Below are 21,513 nucleotides of genomic sequence, written 5' to 3' on the forward strand. Positions count from 1 at the left end.
GGCGTGGCAGCGGGTGCCTGTAATCCCAGCTACTTGGGAGGTTGACACAGGAGAATCATTTGAATCCAAGAGGTGCAGGCTGCAGTGAGTCGAGACCACACCATTGCACTCCAGCCTGGGCAAGAAGAGCGAAACTCCATCTCAAAAACAAACAAACAAAACAGGGGAAAGGAAATTACGATTTCTTGTTGGCCAATTACATGTCAAGCATGGTGCTAAATGTTTTCAAGCACTGTAAACCACCTAATTGTCCCGAACATCATTTCATTAGAGGTGTCTAATGATCAATGGTAAATTCCCCTGTGCTTTTATGAGGTTATACTTGATTTACCTGAGATACAAAAACAAAATCACATAAAAGGGAGCGGCCTAAGACTTGGTTGAAGCCAGCATGTTGGCCCACAGGAAAAAAGTGATAGTTGACTGATTCCTATCTGTTAAATCCGGACATTCATCCACATGTGCTCTGGGTGCTGAACTATTCTGTGCAAACACCACTTCCGTTCTCCAGAGACCCAGTGCTGCTACAAGGCTGCTGCCCGGAAATGAGCACGCCACCATTCTGATCAACTTTGGCTCCTTTTTATTCAGGAAGCATACACTAATTCTTTTTATACATTTTTTTTTTTTTTTACATTCCAGAAATAAGCGAAAATAGCAGTTTTAAATATGTTACAAAGTTGGCTTTTCAGGCTTAATAAGCTTTTTGAGAGAGGGACCAGCCAACTGACCTTTTCATCAAAGCACCAATGTATCTTCAGTCTTTTACCAAGCTCTACCACAGCTGTGGTTGCCTTGGATGTGCTGCACATCCAAACCGTGTGAAAGCTATAATGGAGAGTTGCTGTGAGTCTCTCTGCAAGGCACCAAGAACAAACAGTTCAAGCTTCCTTTCTTCAGATTGAACCAAAGTTTTTGAAACTTTCAACTGCTCTCTCAAGTAGTGCTCTCTCAGCGTGAAGACTAGAATTTGTTAAAACCCATATATCACAAGATACAGTAAATCACTTCCAATATTCTGGAAATCACATGGTAGAAGTTATAAATAAATGAACACTAAAATTACTTTAAGAAACTTTTACATCATTTAGTTGGTAAGGACATTTACGTGTACAGCACAATTTATTGTTAAACATTCTATAACTGGCTTCACACAAAGATGAAAATAGATTAATACAAAATGATCTGACATTTTCAGTAAATCTGGAATTAAGACTGTTTTTTTTATTGTAGTCAATATCAACTTTACATATTGTTGCAGGTTGCTGTGCTATGCCCTTTAAAATGAGAATTTCTCGGGGTAAAATTCCATTTGGATATGTGTTCTTGCTTGTCAAACTACTAAAATCTGAGGGACACAGCAATATCAAAGACACAAACAGTAACTGCACAATATCATCTGCTGGATTAAGCTAATACAAGTAGACAGAATTCTTTAGGTTCCAATATCTAATAAACCACTATGTGAAATGAACAAGGTGAGACATCTTATGAATATACTCTGCAACCGGAACATGTAGCATCTCTTTAATTCAAAAATCTGCCTCATTAGGCATTTACAAAATAAATTAGTAAGATCTCAATTTGCTTGAGGCATAACAAGCTCGTAATGGCCCACTTGGCCTTCCTGTTTGAGCTGATCTAGTAGGTCTTCCTTCCGTCTTTTTCTACCTACCACCAGGTACCTATCATGGCCCACCCCATGAGACTTACTCTTAAGACCATACTTCTGGGCAATCTGATGTATTTGCTTCCGTTCGTCATTAGTCAGCTCTCTAGAGAAAGTCAAATCTGTGTGGCTCTCAGAGCGGGCATAGTTTCTGATGATCTGTTCAATATCTCTCTTGGCAATTTTATTCACCCTCTCTACATCCAGACCAAGCCCTTCCCGCTTATGCTGCTCTTTGACTGAGATAGGCTCCCGTATGCCCTCACCAGATTTACCTAAACCACCACCAGTCCAACCCATCTTTCTCAGAAGCTGATTTCCAATGTTATCTTCTTTGATTTGTTGTTTGTAAGCCTCCTCTGCTGAGCGGCCCTGAATTTCATTTCTTGAAATCACATCTTCAACAGCTCCTTTCTTCAAGTTGTTAATGACAGTTGGCTGGGTCTTTTTGAGGGTTTTCACAGCTTCCCCAGCAGCTTCATATTTGACAGTTTTCTTCACCCCAACTGCTTCTGCAATTACTTCACTCTCTAGAATCACTTTGCATTTCCAGCGGAGGCCTGTCATCCTTTCATAGACATACTCAACTGTCATTCGGTTAAACTGAGCTGTGTCATTCAGCGTGCACACGGGATTTGAAGAATTCTCATAAACTACAAGATCCTTTATATCTTTCTTCTTTCCAGATCCTCTGGGTGAAGAGCCTGTATGGCATTGTGAACTTTTGACAGATGGATAAGTGGGCTGTGTTTTTTGAAGAATTTTCAAAGCCTCGTCGGCAGCTGCATGTTTACTTGTTTTCTTGGTTCCATAACCTTCAGCTAAGCAGTGATCTTGTAAAAACACTCGACAACGCCATGTGCGATTTGGCATCATCTCATATTTGTATTCAATTGACATCTTGTTGAATGAGGCAGAATTGTTAAGGATACCAATTGCATCATTTGCATTTTCTGTAATGACAAAATTGGTCCAGTGTTTGGCGGAAGCATTAAAAACTGGCTGCCCGGAAGCATCTTTACCCAGTACCACCAGGTCTTCTGGTGGTTTCAGAGCTGGAGGAAATTCATAGGAGGACATGCCAATCTGACACACCACGAGGTCCTCTCCAAACGTATGTTTGAATTTCCGCCGGACAACTCTAACTTCAATACGTTTCTGCAAGAGTTTTACAGCTAGTTCTGTAGCTCGATCCCTGGACCCATTCTTGCTGCCAGCATAACCTGTAGTTAAGTAGATATTTTGGCATCTAACTTCACAAGCATAGCCATCAGTTAGAAGTTTTTTATTTTTGGGGATGTCAGCAGGAGGAATTTCCTTTAAAGGAGCATATATATACTCAGGATTTGTCTTACATGCCTGAATACAACGAGTTAACATATATGTATAATTAATTTTATCAGATCCAGAAGTCATCTCTGGATTAGAAAGGTTCTTCCAGATTGTCGCCGTTAACTTTTCAATAAAATACTGCTTCTCGGCTACCACGGACTCGGGAAATGTCTGTGATGGTGAAGGCTCAGGTGTTGACTGAGAGTTTGCCTGCTGTGATGTGCTGCTTGGGGCAGGGTTCCCACTGTCAAAATACATGTTGGCTGCTACAGGCTGGTCTTTTGTGAGAATGAATCCTGATGAATCACAATACTGAGAATTCCCATCTTGTATACTGAAAGAGTCTTGAGTATAATCTTGGTAGATGTCTCTTGGCAAGCTGGCAAAATGTGTTTGTTCATTTACCTCTTTTGTTTGAGGGCCATAAGGATCTTCCTGTCTTTCATCTTTTGAACTACTAGCTACAAAATGTACAGGCTCAAAACGAGGTCTCGCATGGAATTTGGAACCGGCTTGCTTTTTAGGAGGATTTTGACCTATAGAATGAGTGAAATTTACAATTCATTAAAATGGGAATATTTCAAAAGAACCAAACAGGAAAATAGTACCAACCATATTATTTGCAAGCTGCATTGTTGGTACAAGATACTTCCATCACAAAAACTTCACATCATTTGGGTGAAGGGACTCAATTATCAATGTAAGATTCCAGCATAAGGAGGGATGTTCCCTGTCTTTCCACATGTATGGGAAGACCCTTGATAGAAAATATACCATTGAGTCAAGTATGCAGGTCACCACCACACATTACTGGTAGCTGCTTTTGCATCAAATGAGCTAAAGCACAGGTGAAGTGTACTCTTCACTTGTGCTGGAAGGTGAAGTGGACTGGAAGATTGTTCCAGTACAATCTCATACCACCCATGCTGAAAAGCTCACTTAAGGATTGAAAATGGGAAAGATGGTTCTAATGCAAGGCAGATGATGAGCAGAGGCAGTTACAAAGCCTTTCTCTTTTGTATCAGAGGTGAGTGACTCTGTGATGGTGCTTTACATAGTTGTGACTAAAAATCAAAGAAAAAGAATGATCAAAAGTTTTCAACTTCAAAACCTCAGCTCTGACCCATTCATCACAAAAGGGTGTTTGCTCTATTTTCTTTCTAGAACAAACAACAGCTGGAAACTAATGATTTATGTGAGATGCCAAATTTAAAGCTATAGATGAACTCTGATGAGGCTATACTAGACACTAGAGCTTCCTCCCTGTAACACTGCTCAGTAGAAAGCTCGTCCATCCCGGACCCATCCAAGAGGATTTAGGGATTTAGATGCTCAAGTGATCACAGGATAAGATTTTATTTAGAGGGCGGTTCCATGGCATAAATTTCAAGGACTGCATAATAATATGATTTCGATATTCTTAGTTTTCAATTCTATTTAGCATACTCAAAAAAGTGTATATAACTAAAAGCTAAAACTCTTTTACCCGTAAGAACTAATATTACCAATGTTATTTGAAATCATATACCACACTCATACCATTTTTGAAAGCCATGTTTCTTCAAATCCCACCTTTCAGAAACAAGTATACTCACCATCACATGTTGAGAGGTGGCGTTTTTGACCTTTGGAAGGCTTGGACAGCACCAGATCATATGAAGGCATCTCCCCAATATCAATACCTTCAGCCATTTGGAGAATTTTTTCCATCAGGCGTGGGCTGTACCTATTTAAGTTAATATAATCTAGAGTTAAAACAGGTAAGGATGTCTTTTCAAAAAAGCTTCAAAATAAGCCAGTCTCATAATTGCTCCCACAAGACTTTATCAACAGGGTATTTTGGCTATAAAACCAAAGAATCGGCCCTAAAATATTTACCCATCAAATGAATAATTATGTTACTAATTAGGAAATCAAGATTTTTTCAGCATAAGACATACAAATATAAACTCAAAAAATTTTTAGCAAAAACCTTAATTTGAATTGAAAATATCAGTATAAATTCATGATTTGTTTTGATTGTGGTCTCTACCACTTCTCTTGAAATGGAATCAGGGTCCTTAGAGAAGTGGCTGATTCTAAGTCTGTGGCAGGAAATGTCTAAGGTGAGCCTGAGAAATCTTCTAGCACCTAAAACCAAGGAATCTGTCAAAGATCAAAGGGGTTGTGTCAAATGGACTCAGAAGCCAATCTGAATAAACTCATACTGGCAAAGTGAGCCAACTAAAATATCGATAAGAACAATGATGGCAATGGATTGAAACACATCAAATATGTTGAAAATCCATTAGTTCATAATGATACTTACAAACTATTATTGGTCACCTTTGAAGGATGGAAGGAACCATGTCATTATTCTGCAAACAGGTAAATATGAAAGGAAGAAAGCAAACATTTATCCTGCATTTTCCTGTATAAACTGTACTTAGAGCAACCAAAGAGATGATGAGGAAAATATCTTTTAGAGAAGCATTCCAGCTAATAAATGAAGGAACGATGGACTACTACCATTTCGTAACCTATAATAAAATAAAAAACGATCATCAGGCGGGTATGGTGGCTCACACCTGTAATCTCGGCACTTTGGAAGGCCGAAGCAGGTGGATCACTTGAGGTCAGGAGTTCGAGAACAGCCTGGCCAACATAGTGAAACTCCATCTCTACTAAAAACACAAAAATTACCCGGGCATGGTGGTGGACACCTGTAATACCAGCTACTCAGGAGGCTGAGGCAGGAAAACTGCTTGAACCTGGGAGGCAGAGGCTGCAGCGAGCCGAGATTATGCCACTGCACTCCAGCCTGGGCGACAGAGCTAGACTCCATCTCAAAAAAAAAAAAAAATCAACCAACCAATCAATCAATCAATGGCTGCTAAACCTATTAGGTGAAAAGCTAATGGAGGAAGAACTCACAGTCAGACCCAAGCAAATATTCTCAACTGATTACTGACAAAGGTGCCAAGGCAATTCAATGGAGGAAGGATAGCCTTCTCAACAAATGGCACCGCAACAAGTGGGCATCCATAGGCAAAACAAAAAACAAACAAACAAACAAAAAACAAAACTCTACAACCTAAACCTCACACCTTACAAAAAACTAACTCAAAATGCATCATAAACCTAAATGTAAAACTATGAAACTTTTTTTTTTTTTTTTTTTGAGACGGAGTCTCGCTGTGTCGCCCAGGCTGGAGTGCAGTGGCCAGATCTCAGCTCACTGCAAGCTCTGCCTCCCGGGTTTTTACGCCATTCTCCTGCCTCAGCCTCCCGAGTAGCCGGGACTACAGGCGCCCGCCACCTCGCCCGGCTAGTTTTTTGTATTTTTTAGTAGAGACGGGGTTTCACCGTGTTAGCCAGGATGGTCTCGAACTCCTGACCTCGTGATCCGCCCGTCTCGGCCTCCCAAAGTGCTGGGATTACAGGCTTGAGCCACCGCGCCCGGCCTGAAACTTTTATTGAAAAAAACACAAGAGAAAATCTGTGGGATCTAGAGCTAGGCAAACAGTTCTTAGGCTTGATAGCAAGCATGATCCATCCATAAAGAAACTGGTGATAAAACGGACCTCACTGAAATTAAAAAGTTTTGGCTGGGTGCGGTGGCTCACTCCCATAATCCCAGCACTTTGGGAGGCCAAGGCAGGTGGATTACTTGAGGTCAGGAGTTCAGGACCAGCCTGGCCAACATGGCAACACCCTCTCTCTACAAAAATAGAAAAAAAAAATAGCTGGGCATGGTGCTACACACCTGCAGTCCAAGCTACTTGGAAGACTGAGGCAGGAGAATCACTCGAACCCGGGAGGTGGAGGTTGCAGTGAGCCGAGATCGCGCCACTGCACTCCAGTCTGGGTCTGGGTGACAGAGCGAGACTCCGTCTCAAAAAAAAAAAAAAAAAAAGTAAAAATTTTTGCTCTTGAAAGACTGTGAAGAGGATGAAAAGTCAAGCTGAAGACTGGGAGAAAACAGTTGTAAACCACACACTTGACAAAAGACTAGTACCTAAAACTCAACAGTAAAAAAAAAATCAAATTAAAAAATGAACAAAAGACATAAACAAAATATTTCACCAAAGAGGATAGACAGATTGCAAATAAGCACATGAAAAGATGTTCATCACTAGCCAGCAGGGAAATGCAATTTAAAAATCACAATGAGGTATCACTATACACTTATTAGAATGGCCAAAATAAAAAAGTGACAATGGCTGGGCACGGTAGCTCACGCCTGTAATCCCAGCACTTTGGGAGGCCAAGACGGGTGATTCACGAGGTCAGGAGTTCAAGACCAGCCTGACCAACAAGGTGAAATCCCGTCTCTACTAAAAATACAAAAATTAGCTTGGCGTGGTGGCATGTGCCTATAATCACAGCTCCTCAGGAGTATGAGGCAAGAGAATCGCTTGAACCTGGGAGGCAGAGGTTGTAGAGAGCCGGGATTGTGTCACTGCACTGCAGCCTGGGTGACACAGCAAGACTCCGTCTCCAAAAAAAAAAAAAAGTGACAATACCAAATGCTGGCAAAAATGAGAAGAAACTGGATCACTCAGACATTGCTGCTGGGAATGTAAAATTATACAGTCACTCTGGAAAACAGTTTGGTAGCTGCTTATAAAACCAAACATCAGACTGGGTGCGGTGGCTCACGCTTGTAATCCCAGCACTTTGGGAGGCCAAGGTGGGCGGATTACCTGAGGTCGGGAGTTTGAGACCAGCCTGACCAACATAGAGAAACCCCGTCTCTACTAAAAAGACAAAACTAGTCGGACGTGGTGGCACATGCCTGTAATCCCAGCTACTCGGGAGGCTGAGGCAGAATCGCTTGAACCCAGGAGGCGGACGTTGCAGTGAGCCAAGATTGAACCATTGCACTCCAGCCTGGGCAACAAGAATGAAACTCCGCCTCCAAAAAAAAAAAAAAATCAGTTACCACTTGATCCAGCAATTGCAATTACACTCTTGGACATTTATTGCAGAGAAATGAGAACTTATGTTCACACAAAAACCTGCTTTATTTGTAACAGCCCAAAACTACAATCAACCCAGATGTCCTTCAACAGGTGAATAGTTAGATTCTGGTACAAATACACTATGGAACACTACTTGAGACAAAAAGGAACTTTTTTTTTGAGACAGAGTCTCGCTCTGTCACCCATGCTGGAATGCAATGGTGTGATCTCAGCTCACCGCAACCTCCGTCTCCTGGGTTCAAGTGATTCTCCTGATTCAGTTGCCCAAGTAGCTGGGACTATAAGCATGCATCACCATGCGGGGCTAATTTTTGTATTTTTAGTAAGATACCTGTCTCACTAAGACATGTGAGACTCAACATGTCTCACCATGTTGGCCAGGCTGGTGTCAACCTCCTGACCTCTCCGCCAGCCTCAGCCTTCCAAAGTGCTGGGATTACAGGCATGAGTCACCGCACCCGGCCATCTCTTTGTATTATTTCTTACACTTGCATGTGAATCTATAATTATCTCAAGAAAAATTTCAGTTTAAAAAGCTGATTGGGGACTTTATCATCTTAATATCACTAAAAGTGGGACAATGAAACATGTACCCCAAGATGTGATACAATAGGACATCATGGCACTATCTAGAAAGCATTATGGCTCTCCAGAGAATTAAACCTGAACCTAATCAAGTTCCTGACTCCCAGAAACATGTGAAACACCACAAGAATGGAACTATCCAACTCCAGAATGAGGGAACAGTATGTGACAGCCCAGTCATCAAATAAATACTGTAGGAGGGAGTGGCTATAGGTTAAAGGAGATGGATCAAATACACTGTATAGACTTTGTATCATGAATGAATCAAACTGTAAAAAGACATTTGAGACAAATGAAGAAAACGACATGAAAGAGGCATTGGGTGATTTTTAAGAAATTACTGTTAATTTTGTTGAACATGAATAATGCAATCGTAACTCTATTTTTAAAAATTCTTATCTGATACAGATGTGTACTGAAGAATGTACAGGTGAAATGATGTCAGGATTTTAAAAAATATACTCCAGACTAGTGCCCACAAAAAGCTAGGGCAGAATAGATGAAGGAAGAAGGGTAGTATGGCAGACTGCTGATGATTGCTGAGTGATGGGTACATGGGATTCATTAAACTCTTTTCTATTTTTGTGTGTTTGAAATTTTAAGACAAAGCTTTAAAATATACAATTAAAAAATGTCTCCTGGCTGGGCACAGTGGTTCATGCCTGTAATCCCAGCACATTGAGAGGTGGAGGTGGGCAGATCACTTGAAGCCAGGAATTCAAGACCAGCCTGGACAACATGGCAAAACACCATCATTTCAAAAATAAAAAAACAAACGAAAAACATAGCCAGGCATGGTGACCCATGCCTGGAGTCCCAGCTACTTGGGAGGCTGAGGTGGGAGGATCACTTGAGCAGGGAAGGTCAAGGCTGCAGTGAGCTGTGATAGCACCACTGTGCTCCAGCCTGGGTGACAGAGTGAGACCCTCTCTCTCTCTCTCTCTCTTTTTTTTTTTTTTTGAGAGGGAGTCTTGCTCTGTCTCCCAGGCTGGAGTGCAGTGACACAATATCAGCTCACTGCAACCACCACCTCCTGGGTTCAAGCAATTCTCCTGCCTCAGCCTCCCAAGTAGCTGGGATTACAGGCATGCGCCATCATGCCTAGCTAATTTTTGTATTTTTTTAGTAGAGACGGGGTTTTGCCATGCTGGCCAGGCTGATCTTGAACTCCTGACCTCAGGTAATCCACCCGCCTCAACCTTCCCAAAGTGCTAGGATTACAGCATGAGCAACTGCACCTGGCTGAGACCGACTCTTTTTTTTTTTTTTTTTTAAAAAAGGCTCCTTATGAAGATTGACTGCTTGATAGAATAACATTTTACTACAGAGAAAGAGAAACAGGAGCTCAAGTGAAGTGTTTGTTATCACGGTTACCTGTTCTCCCTTCCTACCTTCAGAGCCTTCCCCAGCCTAGGACCAAAAAAGAGATTTCTGGTAGCATTTGGGAAGAAAGTTCTGAAAATGAGTAACTATCACACCTTTACATGAATCAGTTCTAAACCAGAAGGAGGGTAACATTTTCCATTTTCAGCAGAACAGGTTGCACACCCATCACGTATCATTCCACGCAAAACAGAAGTCAAGGCACGGTGGCCTCCCCGACAGATTGCTGGAAGCTAGCTCAGTTGTAACCTGCACTTTCTATTGACAACTGTTGCTGCTAAAGCTAGCACGAGTATTTAAATACCAAGAGTAATTTTATCTTCATTGACTCTTATCTGAACATCAGAAAGCACAGTCTAAAACACAATATGGCTGGGCAGGGTGGCTCACACCTATAATCCCAATGCTTTGGGAGGCTGGGGTGGGCAGATCACCTGAGGTCAGGAGTTCAAGACCAGCCTGGCCAACATGGTGAAACCCCGTCTCTACTAAAAACACAAAAATTAGCCAGGCATGGTGGCAGGTGCCTGTAATCCCAGCTACTTGGGAGGCTGAGGCAGGAGAATCACTTGAACCTGGGAGGCGGAGGTTGCAGTGAGCTGAGATGGCACCACTGCACTCCAGTCTGGATGACAAGAGCGAGACTCTGTCTCAAAAATAATTAAAATAAAATAAAATAAACACAATACATTCTACATATCACTTCCATTCAAACTGGGGAGTCCCATTTCCAAAATATGAGATAAAAACAAAAGCCGGGCACATGTGGCTCACACCTGTAATCCCAACACTCTGGGAGGCCAAGGCAGGTGGATCACCTGAGGTCGGGAATTCGAGACCAGCCTGACCAACATAGACAAATCCTGTCTCTACTAAAAATACAAAAATTAGCCGGGTGTGATGGCACATGCCTGTAATCCCAGCTACTTGGGAGGCTGAGACAGGAGAATCGCTTGAACCCGGGAGGCAGAGGTTGCAGTGAGCCGAGATTACGCCATTGCACTCCAGCCTGGGCAGCAAGAGTAAAACTCCATCTCAAAAACAAAAAAAAAAAAACACCACGAAAATGAGATGAGTCTATACATCTTAAACTACTAATCCCACGCCTGTTACCAAAAGTGGCCCTACAACCAGGCAACTTACCTTGAATTCCAGTCAATATTCTCCAGACCTTCAGTTAGAGCCTGATTCCAAGTACAGTGTACAACTGCGAATGGCATATATGTCTTACGGTGTGATGCACTTAGGGCTCACTCATTCATGCTCACTTTTCTCAGGTTTCTTCCAGCATTAGTAATTACTCTACCTACTTACTATACCCTATTCATTACATCTGCCACAAAATTCAACTTCACCCATAGGCCATAAAAATAAGTCTTTGCATAGGTTGCTGATACAGTTCTCTGTCCTTTGCTATGAAGTCATAATACTGAAGAAGCCCAGCCAGCTTGAACAATAATGAAAAAGACTATATAGTACCTAACAAACACTTCACTATTCAAAGAACAATGTAAATATGAATCTGGAGTGTTTAGTAAGACCACGAGGCTTCTACAATTATTCAGAGTAGCTATCCAAAGATAAAGAAGTGGTGCCACATATTTAAAGTAAGCCAAGGCAGTAAAGCTTTTATTATTCAGTTTCTCCAGAGTCTATTTTTTAATAGTATGTTTTAAAGTAACACGTTTAACACCAGGAATTTTAGAAAATCCACCAAGAAAAGCACCTACATTCCCAACCACTGGCCGGGAGCGGTGGCTCACACCTGTAATCCTAACACTCTGGGAGACCAAGGCAAGAGGATCACTTAAGCCCAGGAGTTCGAGATCAGCCTGGGCAACATGGCAAGACCCTGTCTCTACAAAGGGAAAAAAAAAAAAAGCTGGACATGGTGGCATACACCTGTAATCCCAACTACTCAAATCACTTGAGCCTAGGAAGTTGAGGCTACAGTGAGCTGTGATCACACCACTGCACTCCAGCCTGGGTGACAGAGTGAGAACCTATCTCAAAAATAGTAATAATAACTCCAACTACTGATAACTTCATCAACATGTTGGGTTTTTTTTTTAAATTAATCTTTTTTTTTTTTTGAGACTGAGTCTCACTCTATTGCCCAGGCAATGGCGTGATCTCGGCTCACTGCAGCCTCCGCCTCCTCAGTTCAAGGGATTCTCCTGTCTCAGCCTCCCAAGTAGCTGGGATTACAGGAGCACACCATCACACCCAGCTAATTTTTGTATTTTTAGTAGAGACTGGGTTTCACCATGTTGGCCATGCTGGTCTCGAACTCCTGACCTCGTGATCTGCCTGCCTCAGCCTCCCAATTTGGTGCTGGGATTACAGGTGTGAGCCACCGCGTCCCGGCCATGTTGAGGTTTATTTTTTAATGTTTTTTCTGTGTTTTCCATAACTCCCCATCACTATCAGGTCATCTATGTTGATTTGAAATCTGGTGGGGTTTTCTGTTAATTTACTGTACCATAAGCCTTTTCTCCACATCATTACCACGTGAGTTTTAATGGTTATACACTATTCGTATTATTGAATAAAATGTAAGATATCATTAAGGCAAGTCTAATATAGTAATTTTTTAAGATGCACACGTACTATATTTTTAAGTCTGCTAAGTTACCCTTTAGATTATAAATGCTTAAAAAAGAAAACCAGGCCGGGCATGGGGGCTCATGCCTGTAATCCCAGCACTTTGGGAGGCCGAGGCAGGCAGATCACTTGAGGCTAGGAGTTCAAGACCAGCCTGGACAACATGGTGAAACCCTGTCTCTATTAAAAATACAAAAATTAGCCAGTCGTGGTGGCGTGCGCCTGTAGACCCAGCTACACAGGAGGCTGAGGCAAGAGAATCGCTTGAACCCGGGAGGCGGAGGTTGCAGTGAGCTGATATCACAGGCTGCACTCCAGCCTGGGTGACAGAGCAAGACTGTCTCAAAAGAAAAAGAAAAAAAAAGAATCCCAAAATTCTGAGGTCTATGGTTCTCAAAAGTAGCTGATAGTATACCAAGCTTTTGGAAACCAGGATGTGACTCAACTATCCCACCATATCTAGCACATAAAAAGATGACTTCTAATGAACAAAAACATCTGTCTTCGTAAGTTTTACATCTCTGGACACAAAACAGGTGCATATATATGCATACCTATGAATAACATAAACCACTATAATATACAATGGCAGGTGAAATTTAATAAATATTCAGCAATAGATGCTTACAAACTTTTTTTTTTTTTTTTTTGAGATGGACTCTCGATCTGGCGCCCAGGCTGAAGTGCAGTGATGCTATCTCGGCTCATTGTAACCCCTGCCTCCCAGGTTCAAGTGATTCTCCCAACTCAGCCTCCCGAGTAGCTGGGACTACAAGCACCCATCATCACGCCTGATAAGAGATGGAGTTTTACCACATTGGCCAGGCTGGTCTCAAACTCCTGACCTCACGTGATCTGCCCGCCTCAGGCTCCCAAAGTGCTGGGATTACAGGCATGGGCCACCAGGCACAGCCTTTTTATAAAACTTTAAAAAAATATATTAAACTGTTCTACTAAGTTCAAATAAAAAAGCTGAGATTTGAAAATTAAGCAAAGATTAAGGTTTCCAAGTATAAAATTGTTTATTCAAAACTATTCATAAGGAAAACTAATTAAAAAAAAAAAAAAAACTATTCATAAGACTTGGGCCGGAGCCTGGTGGAATGGCTCATGCCTGTAATCCCAGTGCTTTGGAAGACCCAGGTGGGCGGATCACCTGAGGTCAGGACCAGCCTGGCCAACATGGTGAAACCCTGTCTCTACTGAAAATACAAACAAAATTAGCTGGGTGTGGTGGTGCACGCCTGTAATCCCAGCTACTTGGAAGGTGGAGGCAGGAGAATGGCTTGAACTTGGGAGGCGGAGGCTGCACTGAGCTGAGATCACGCCATTGCACTTCAGCCTGGGTGACAGAGCAAGGCTCTCTCAAAACAAAAAACAAAAAACAAAAAACAAAAAAAACGCTGGCCACAGTGGCTCATGCCTGTAATCCCAGCACTCTGGGAGGCCAAGGTGGGCGGGATCAACTGAGGTCAGGAGTTCCAGACCAGCCTGACCAACATGGAGAAACCCTGTCTCCACTAAAATACAAAATTAGTCAGGTGTGGTGGTGCACGCCTGTAATCCCAGCTACTAGGGAGGCTGAGGCAGGAGAATCACTTGAACTCAGGAGGTGGAGGTTGTGGTGAGCTGAGATCGCGCCATTGCACTCCAGCCTGGGAAACAAGAGCGAAATACTGTCACAAAAAAAAAAAAGAAAGAAAGAAAGAAAAGGAAAGAAAAGGAAAGAAAAGAGAAGAGAAAATAAAAAGAAAAAAAGACTCAGACCAGGCACGGTGGCTCACTCCTGTAATCCCAGCACTTTGGGAGGCCAAGGCAGGTGGATCACTTGAGCTCAGGAGTTCAAGATCAGCCTGAGCCACACAGGGAAACCCCATCTTTATTAAAACAACAACAACAACAATAACAACAATTAATGAGACTCCTGACATCATAAGTGAATAACATATACCCAGATTACTGATAATCTTTCAAAAGCTCCCACACCCATTTAATTAGCTAGTGATTGCTGCACTCTCCCTACTATGTGCACAGTTTTGCAACATGAGCCCAGCCAGCATCTACCTTCCAAACACCAGTCTTGTATCAACCAGGAAGAGACAAATAAGGGAGCAAAGCTGGTTTCATTTTAAGGTATATTTTATCTATTAATTAATGTCTCATCAAAGGTAAATAGTAGGCCAGGATTCTCCTTCTAATCTTATTGCTCAACGACTGGAAAAATAAATGCCCCAGTTAATCAAACTGCTTTATTAAATATAAAGACACTATCTACAATTTTAAGTAAAAATCACACAGTTCTTTAGGCATTCATATGTACAATTATTTAAGTGCTGCAGGTGTAGTTGGTCAGAAAACTGAACTAATTTTTCACTAGCCACAAATCTTAGAAATTGCTTGCAGAAAAAATTCTTGGTTAAGTTGTTTACTTGAATGGAACAGACAAATGAAAAAACGAAGTGAAACAATTTTAGCCATTTGAGCTTTCTGGTTGCCTGGACAATGAGGGAGAAAATGATTAAAAAACAGAATAGAAACATTTTTATTTTATCCTAAAAAGCAGTGGTTCTGAGAGTGCTGTTCTCTGGATCAGCAACATCGGCATCACCTGGGAACTTGTCAAAAATACAAATTGTGAGGTCCCACCTCAGACCTACCAAGTCAGACACCCTGGGGCTGGGACCCAGCAATCTGTTTCAACAAGCCTAACAGGTGATTTTGATGTGTACTTAAGTTTGAAAACCCCAGTTACAGAGTCAAGAAGATACCCAAATTTGTTCTGTGGAAATTGCCACCATCACCAAAAGGAATGAAGTATGTTCTGTTTCCCTGCACATTTGAGTTCCTCCTGGCTTGGTCTTATGATGAAGGAATTTTCAAAGATTTATTTGACCTAGAAGTTTATTTCAGCCCCAAGTAAAATGGAACACAAAACATTTTGCCAGAGGGAAAAAAGAGCAAGGAAATTCCTCTTTGCTATTGGTTCACAGCCTGTTCCAAAAGTCAAGTGATAAACCTTGAGGAACAAATCAACAATTTAAGGCCAGGTGCAGTGACTCACTGCTGTAATCCCAGCACTTTGGGAAGCCAAGGCAGGCGGATCACCTGAGTCCAGGAGTTCGAGACCAGCCTGGCCAAAATGGCGAAACCCCGTCTCTACCAAAAATACAAAAATGAGCCAGGTGTAGTGGTGCATGCCCGCAATCCCAGCTACTCAGGAGACTGAGACATGAGAATAGATTGAACACAGGAGGTGGGGGTTGCAGTGAGCCGAGATCATGCCACCGCACTCCTGCCTGGGCGACAGAGCAAGACTCTGTCTCAAAAAAAAAAAAAAAAAAGAAAAGAAAAAGAATTAACAATTTAAGTTTAGAAAGAGCTATTTCACCATGTATTCTGCAGTTCACTTGAGAGAAGAGTATTCTGTCACAGAAAACAAGAACTCTGCCAACATCTACATTAACATCAACAAGTATTGGAACACAAGTTTTACCCACCTGAAGATGAGAGGTAACATAAAGCCCATCTAAAGTGGAAGACTGCACTTGGTCCCTAGCTTCCAAGATTCTTCATTGGCCCTTCCCTTTCTCCTATATGGAAGCTATCAGATATAATGCAAACATTACTTTTCAGTTAAGCTATTTGATAATGTAATGGCAATTCTTGTATTAACTAAACTGACTTAGCTACAATGTAACATGGTGACTATAGCATACATAGTATCCACAGATGCACCTGAGTGCACACACAACAGCCTGCAATGCTTGAGCCTTTAACACCAACTACCATTGGCCTACTTTGTGTTTTTAATGCCCTGCTTATGTACAAGGGTGTTGTTCTTGGAATTAAATCCTGAGATATAGTGATGTGGCTTATGTCAGTTACTTGCTTTCACTCATGATCCATCCTTCCCAAATATGGCAGCTGTGGCTCAGTGGAAAGAGCATCAGTCTGGGCATCAGAAGACCTGGGTCCTAGCCCCAGCTGTAAGACCTTGGACACGTCACTTAACTTCTTGGCCTCCACTGATTTAGCAGTAAAAATGAGACGCCACCTGATCCCCCAGGTTGTTGTAGGAAATGAAATAAATATTTAAAATGTGTTATACATCATAAAGCTGTATACATCCATTCACTCCACACACATTTATTGAGCAGCTATTATTTAGCAGGCAATCTTCTAGGCACTGAGGATAAAGGTGTAAACAAGAAAGCAAACTCCCTATCCCTAAGGAAGCTTCCATTCTAGTGGGAAGATTTATTAACACAAAGGACGGTTACCCTCATTCAAGTTTTTGTTTTTATTGTATTTTAAGGATTCAGATTCCCGACGGCCTTCTGTGATATGATGGAGACTTATGATTATAGGATAAAGGTAACTTTTGAACTCAAGAACAACATTGTTAGGCAAAGGTCAAGTAGATTTATCTGACTTGTTTAATAACTAAGGCTTCCTCAGTTGTAACCAGTTCCTCCTAATCATTATCTCTGGTGGTAGAAATTATGCTAACCTACAGAAGACAAAAAAAATTTATGTGATGAGAGCAAAGTATATCACACTGAATGCCATGTTCAATAATTAAGGGCAGGAGTAGACAATCCTTTTTCTGCATCTGTTACAGTCACTCCTGGAACTGAACTGGCCAAAACTGACACGATCATATTCCAGAATTTCTCACCCTTCCTGATAAAAAACAAACAAACAAACAATGATTGCAGGAATGTCGAAAGAAGTCGTCTCCCAGTCTCCCAGTCTATCAAAGGAATGAGTAGTATAGGGCCGATTTAGGGGTTCTGAAGGACAGAGGTCCAAGCAGCCTGCTCAAAAAAAAAAAAAAAAAAGAACTGCGTTGGAACCATACTGCAGTCTCCATTCAATGCAAAGAGCTTTCAAAGAGGCCTGTTCAAAACGTCACCAGGTTCTAGGAAAGGGGGGAAAAACAAACAAACACACACCCCCACCACACACACACACACACACACACACACACACACACACCCACCACACACACACACACACCACTAAAACCACACACACACACACACACACACACACCCCTAAAACCTCACTCAGAGCCAAATGTTAATCCTTCTGATCCCATTTAGGGTAAAAAGAGGGCAATCCATTTTTACAGTAGATATATCCATTTCTTTGTTTGAGTCCAGACACATTATGCGCAAATCTACAAGCAAGGCTGACGCTGCTGCGGCTCTGAGAGCTGATACGTACCGCCTCCCCAGGAGAAGACAGTAAGACCCTGCTAGGGGCTGCAAGTAGAGGCGGGTGTTTTATTTAAGGGGAATGGAAAAAGAGAGTGGTCAGGAGGAGACTAGAACAGTGGGGTCCCCTCGCCCTTCCCCCACAACCCCAACTGTCGAATATATTCTCTGCGGATACTGCATGCTTGGAAGGCCCTACGCAGGTCCGAGATGCTGCTATTCATCATTTCCCACGTCCTCTAATACCGCCACCAACTACAACGACCATCTCTCAATAATCCTCTTCTAGGCGCTGCTTCATCTCCATCCCTGGTCCTGGAGAGGCCGCTTCCGCGATCTCTGCGCCCTACTAGCTGTTATGTCATGCCCAGCCACCACAGTCGGCCACCCCACCCCCAGGGCAAGAGTGATCCCTCTAGTGCCCTCCAGCACCTCCAAGTATCCAGCCTCCAAGCTATCCTACGCATCCCGCCCCCGTCCCTATCCCAACCACCATCATCGATCCCTCCCCACCGCAGTCCCTAACCCGATCCCCCATCACCCATCTCTCACCCCCGTCCCTAACCCGACACCCACACCTTACTCACCTGCAGCCCAGGAAGACGTGGTTGGTCCAGGCGGCGGAGAGGGCGAGGAGCTGGTCGAGGGCAGCCCCGGGATAGCTGTGCAGGTGCCGACAGATGAAGCTGCGCCGCAGAGCCCACTGCCAGTCACTTTCGTGGCTATAGCGCCACTGCTCCAGCACTGGCTCGGGCGGGGGCGGCGGGAGGGGCGGCAGCGGCGGCGGCGGGAGGGGGGGCAGCGGCGGCGGCGACAGGAAGTCGCCCCCCAACAGCAGACGTCCTCCAGCCATCTTCTCCGCCCCCAAGCAGGGACCCCAGGGACGAAGCCGACTACGGACCGCGAGCTAGGTAGCTAGCAAGCGGGCGGAAACGGGGGGCCTGTGGGAGGGGCCGGGTAAGGAGGCGCGCGCTGAAGGGCAAAGATCAACTCTCGGGGGGACTGGAGTGTGTGCGTGGGGGCCACCGTTAGGAGGAAAAGAGGAGCACGAGCTCGCGTCCCGACACCGGGGTGCGCGTCCCGACACCGGGGTGCACGTCCGCTGCACTCCTCCAACTCGTGGAGGAGCAGAAGGGCTTCCGCCGCACTCACGCGCGAGCCGGGGAGGCCGAGTGAGGCTCCGCACCTCCACGGATCCGCAGACCCACGCACTGCGCGGAGAGCGATAAAAGACCCCAGCACGCTCTGCTCCCCTCCTCTAGGTTCTAGCCTACCTACCCGCGTGCCGTCCGGGGTTGTGAGGCCAGTGCGCTTGCGCCGCGGCTGTTCCCTAACTTCCAAATCCCGTCGCAGAATCTCGCGCGACGTACTTTTTTCCCTCCAGTGACGACTACGGGCCTTTGACGCACTACGGTGACAAGCAGAGGGCGGGGACTCTAGAAAGGGAATTTAGGAAGGTTCTCTGAGGTTCGAGAATATGGTTAGAAGGTGCCCTCAGGTAGCCGTTGTTAGCCCACGGCTCGTCTGACGCTTTTCCCTGGATTTCTAAGCGGCGCGACAGTGAGACCATGTTCCTTGTAAGGGCTTTAGGTCTGCAATGGACTTTACATTAAAACAAAACAAAACAGGCAGCTCCCCGAGGTGCCTTTTCTTCAGAGTAGCTTGAAATGCTCTGTGCATCATGCATCATTAGCTCTGTGTAATAGCTTACTGCGAAAACGTACTAAAAATGAAACACTTGCAAAGAAAATCATCCACAGCGCCGCTTCTCAAGTTAGCCACTTTCAAGTCCCTACTGCATCCCAATTACGAACACAGACACTGTTTACACAGTTCTGATCACAACTGCAAATAAGTGTATTTCACGTATCAACTTAAGTGCAACAGATTACAAGATACAAAAGGGGCCCAGAGAAGAGGGGCCCGCTCAATCACTGTAGCCAAATGTATCACTCCACCCGGAGTCAGCTTCACTCAATAACTTCAGTCGCTTCACGAAAGCAGTTAATGAGTGTTTGGCGGCGGGAATTTACACAGCACCTACTGTGTGCTCAATACAGCAAGAATACACAAAAGAAGGAAAGAAAGTGGGTTTTCTCTGTTGTCCTGGAATTGACTACAATCTTTGGGGAGAGAAATAGCCCTGCATAAAACTAAATGTTCCACCAGGAGCCGGAGCATTGGATGAGGTGGCTTTGACGCACTACCATCTTTAACTCTTTAAAGTATTTCTAATTATATGACACTTTATGTGTAGGGGTGTAGTAGACTGATAGGAGAAGATAACAGCACTTTACACACTTTCATAATGTATTTCCACGTCTTTCTCCATGGTGGGCATTCATGTTTATTGGGATAACAATCAGACTGTTTTTAAAAAGTTCACAAGATGATACATGCTGTGAAGAAAATAAAACAGGCTGGGTGCGGTGGCTCACGCCTGTAATCCCAGCACTTTGGGAGGCCGAGGCAGGAGGATTACTTGAGGTCAGGAGTTGGAGACCAGCCTGGCCAACATGGTGAAACCCCGTCTCCACTAAAAATACAAAAATTAGCTGGGCATGGTGGCAGGCGCCTGTAATCCCAGCTAGTCAGGAGGCTGAGTCAGGAGAATCGCTTGAACCTGGGAGGCAGAGGGTGCAGTGAGCCAATATTGCACCACTACACTCCAGCCTGGGCAATAGAGTGAGACTCCGTTTCAAAAAAAAAAAAAAAAAGAGAAAGAAAAGAAAAAAGGGCAGTGCAAAGGCAAATGACTGGGGGAACACTAGATGAGAGGAGTCAGGTGACCTAAATTCTCATCTCATCGTTGCCAACAACTATCTCTACAACCTTCGGCAAGTCATTTCACCTCTGTGGCCTTGTTTTTCTCACTCATACAATCATTACTTGAATTTATTATCTCTAACCTTCCTTCGTAGTACTATGTTCTTTGATTTAGTGGTTCAGAGACTAACATTACCTCAATAAACATGAATGCCCACCATAGAGAAAGACAGACATAGAAATAAAGAATTCTGAAACTGAAAAGTGCTGTTATCTTCTGCTCTTCTCAGTCCAATACACCCCTACGCATAAGGTGTCATATAGTTAGAAATATGTCATTAGAGAGTTAAAGAGGGCACTGAGTCAAAGCCACCTCATCCGGTGGTCCTACTGCTGGTGGCACATTTAGTTTTATATAGGGCTATTTCTCCCCACCCAGCTTGTAATCAATTCCAGGACAACAGAGAAAAACCACTTTCTTTCCTTTTCGTATTCTTGCTGTATTCCACTGGAATGTCAGCTACATGAAAGCAGGGAACTCATCTGGCTTGCTCTTAGCACCTACACCTTGATCCTGTAGGTCCTCCAGATATATTTGTTGAATTAAATGCATAAATGAATGAAGCTCTTCCTTTTGTCCTAACCTAGTGAAAATCATTTCCTTGGAGCCTACATTTTAAGCTGATTTGTTATTTTATAATTAGATTAAATTCAGCCTGCTATGGTTTGAGTGTGTCCTCTTCAAAATTCAAGCGTTGAAACTTAATGGCTAATGTGATGGTATTAAAAGGTGGGGCCTTTGAGAGGTCATTAAGCCATGAGAGCTCCTCCCTCAGGAATGGGATTAAGGCCCTGATGAAAGAGGCTTTACACAGTGTTTGGTCACTCGCCCTTTGCCTTCTGCCATGTGAGGATATAACACTCTTCTCCCCTTGTTGCTGGAAGATGCAGCAACAAGGCACCATCCTGGAAGCAGAGAGCAGAGAGCTGC

The 21,513-nt window shown here is 43.5% G+C and overlaps 1 protein-coding gene across 3 annotated transcripts; it reads right to left on the bottom strand.

Moving 5' to 3' along the window:
- Positions 1-568: 568 nt before the first annotated feature.
- Positions 569-19,058, bottom strand: NKRF (NFKB repressing factor). 3 transcript variants are annotated; one of them, XM_045383148.3, is made up of 4 exons: positions 18,344-19,058; positions 16,035-16,138; positions 4,597-4,727; positions 569-3,537 (listed from the first exon to the last, which is right to left on the bottom strand). In XM_045383148.3, exons 2-4 carry the CDS (start codon positions 16,061-16,063, stop codon positions 1,580-1,582), a joined length of 2,118 nt encoding a protein of 705 aa, XP_045239083.1. In that variant the 5' UTR covers positions 16,064-16,138; positions 18,344-19,058; the 3' UTR covers positions 569-1,579. The 3 variants fall into 3 exon arrangements, with proteins under 3 accessions (XP_045239083.1, XP_005594514.2, XP_073885993.1); XM_005594457.5 differs by lacking the exon at positions 16,035-16,138; XM_074029892.1 differs by lacking the exons at positions 16,035-16,138; positions 18,344-19,058 and adding an exon at positions 5,310-5,363.
- Positions 19,059-21,513: the final 2,455 nt, after the last annotated feature.

The sequence above is a fragment of the Macaca fascicularis genome, chromosome X, assembly GCF_037993035.2.
Source record: "Macaca fascicularis isolate 582-1 chromosome X, T2T-MFA8v1.1".
NCBI classification, from domain to species: Eukaryota; Metazoa; Chordata; class Mammalia; order Primates; family Cercopithecidae; genus Macaca; species Macaca fascicularis.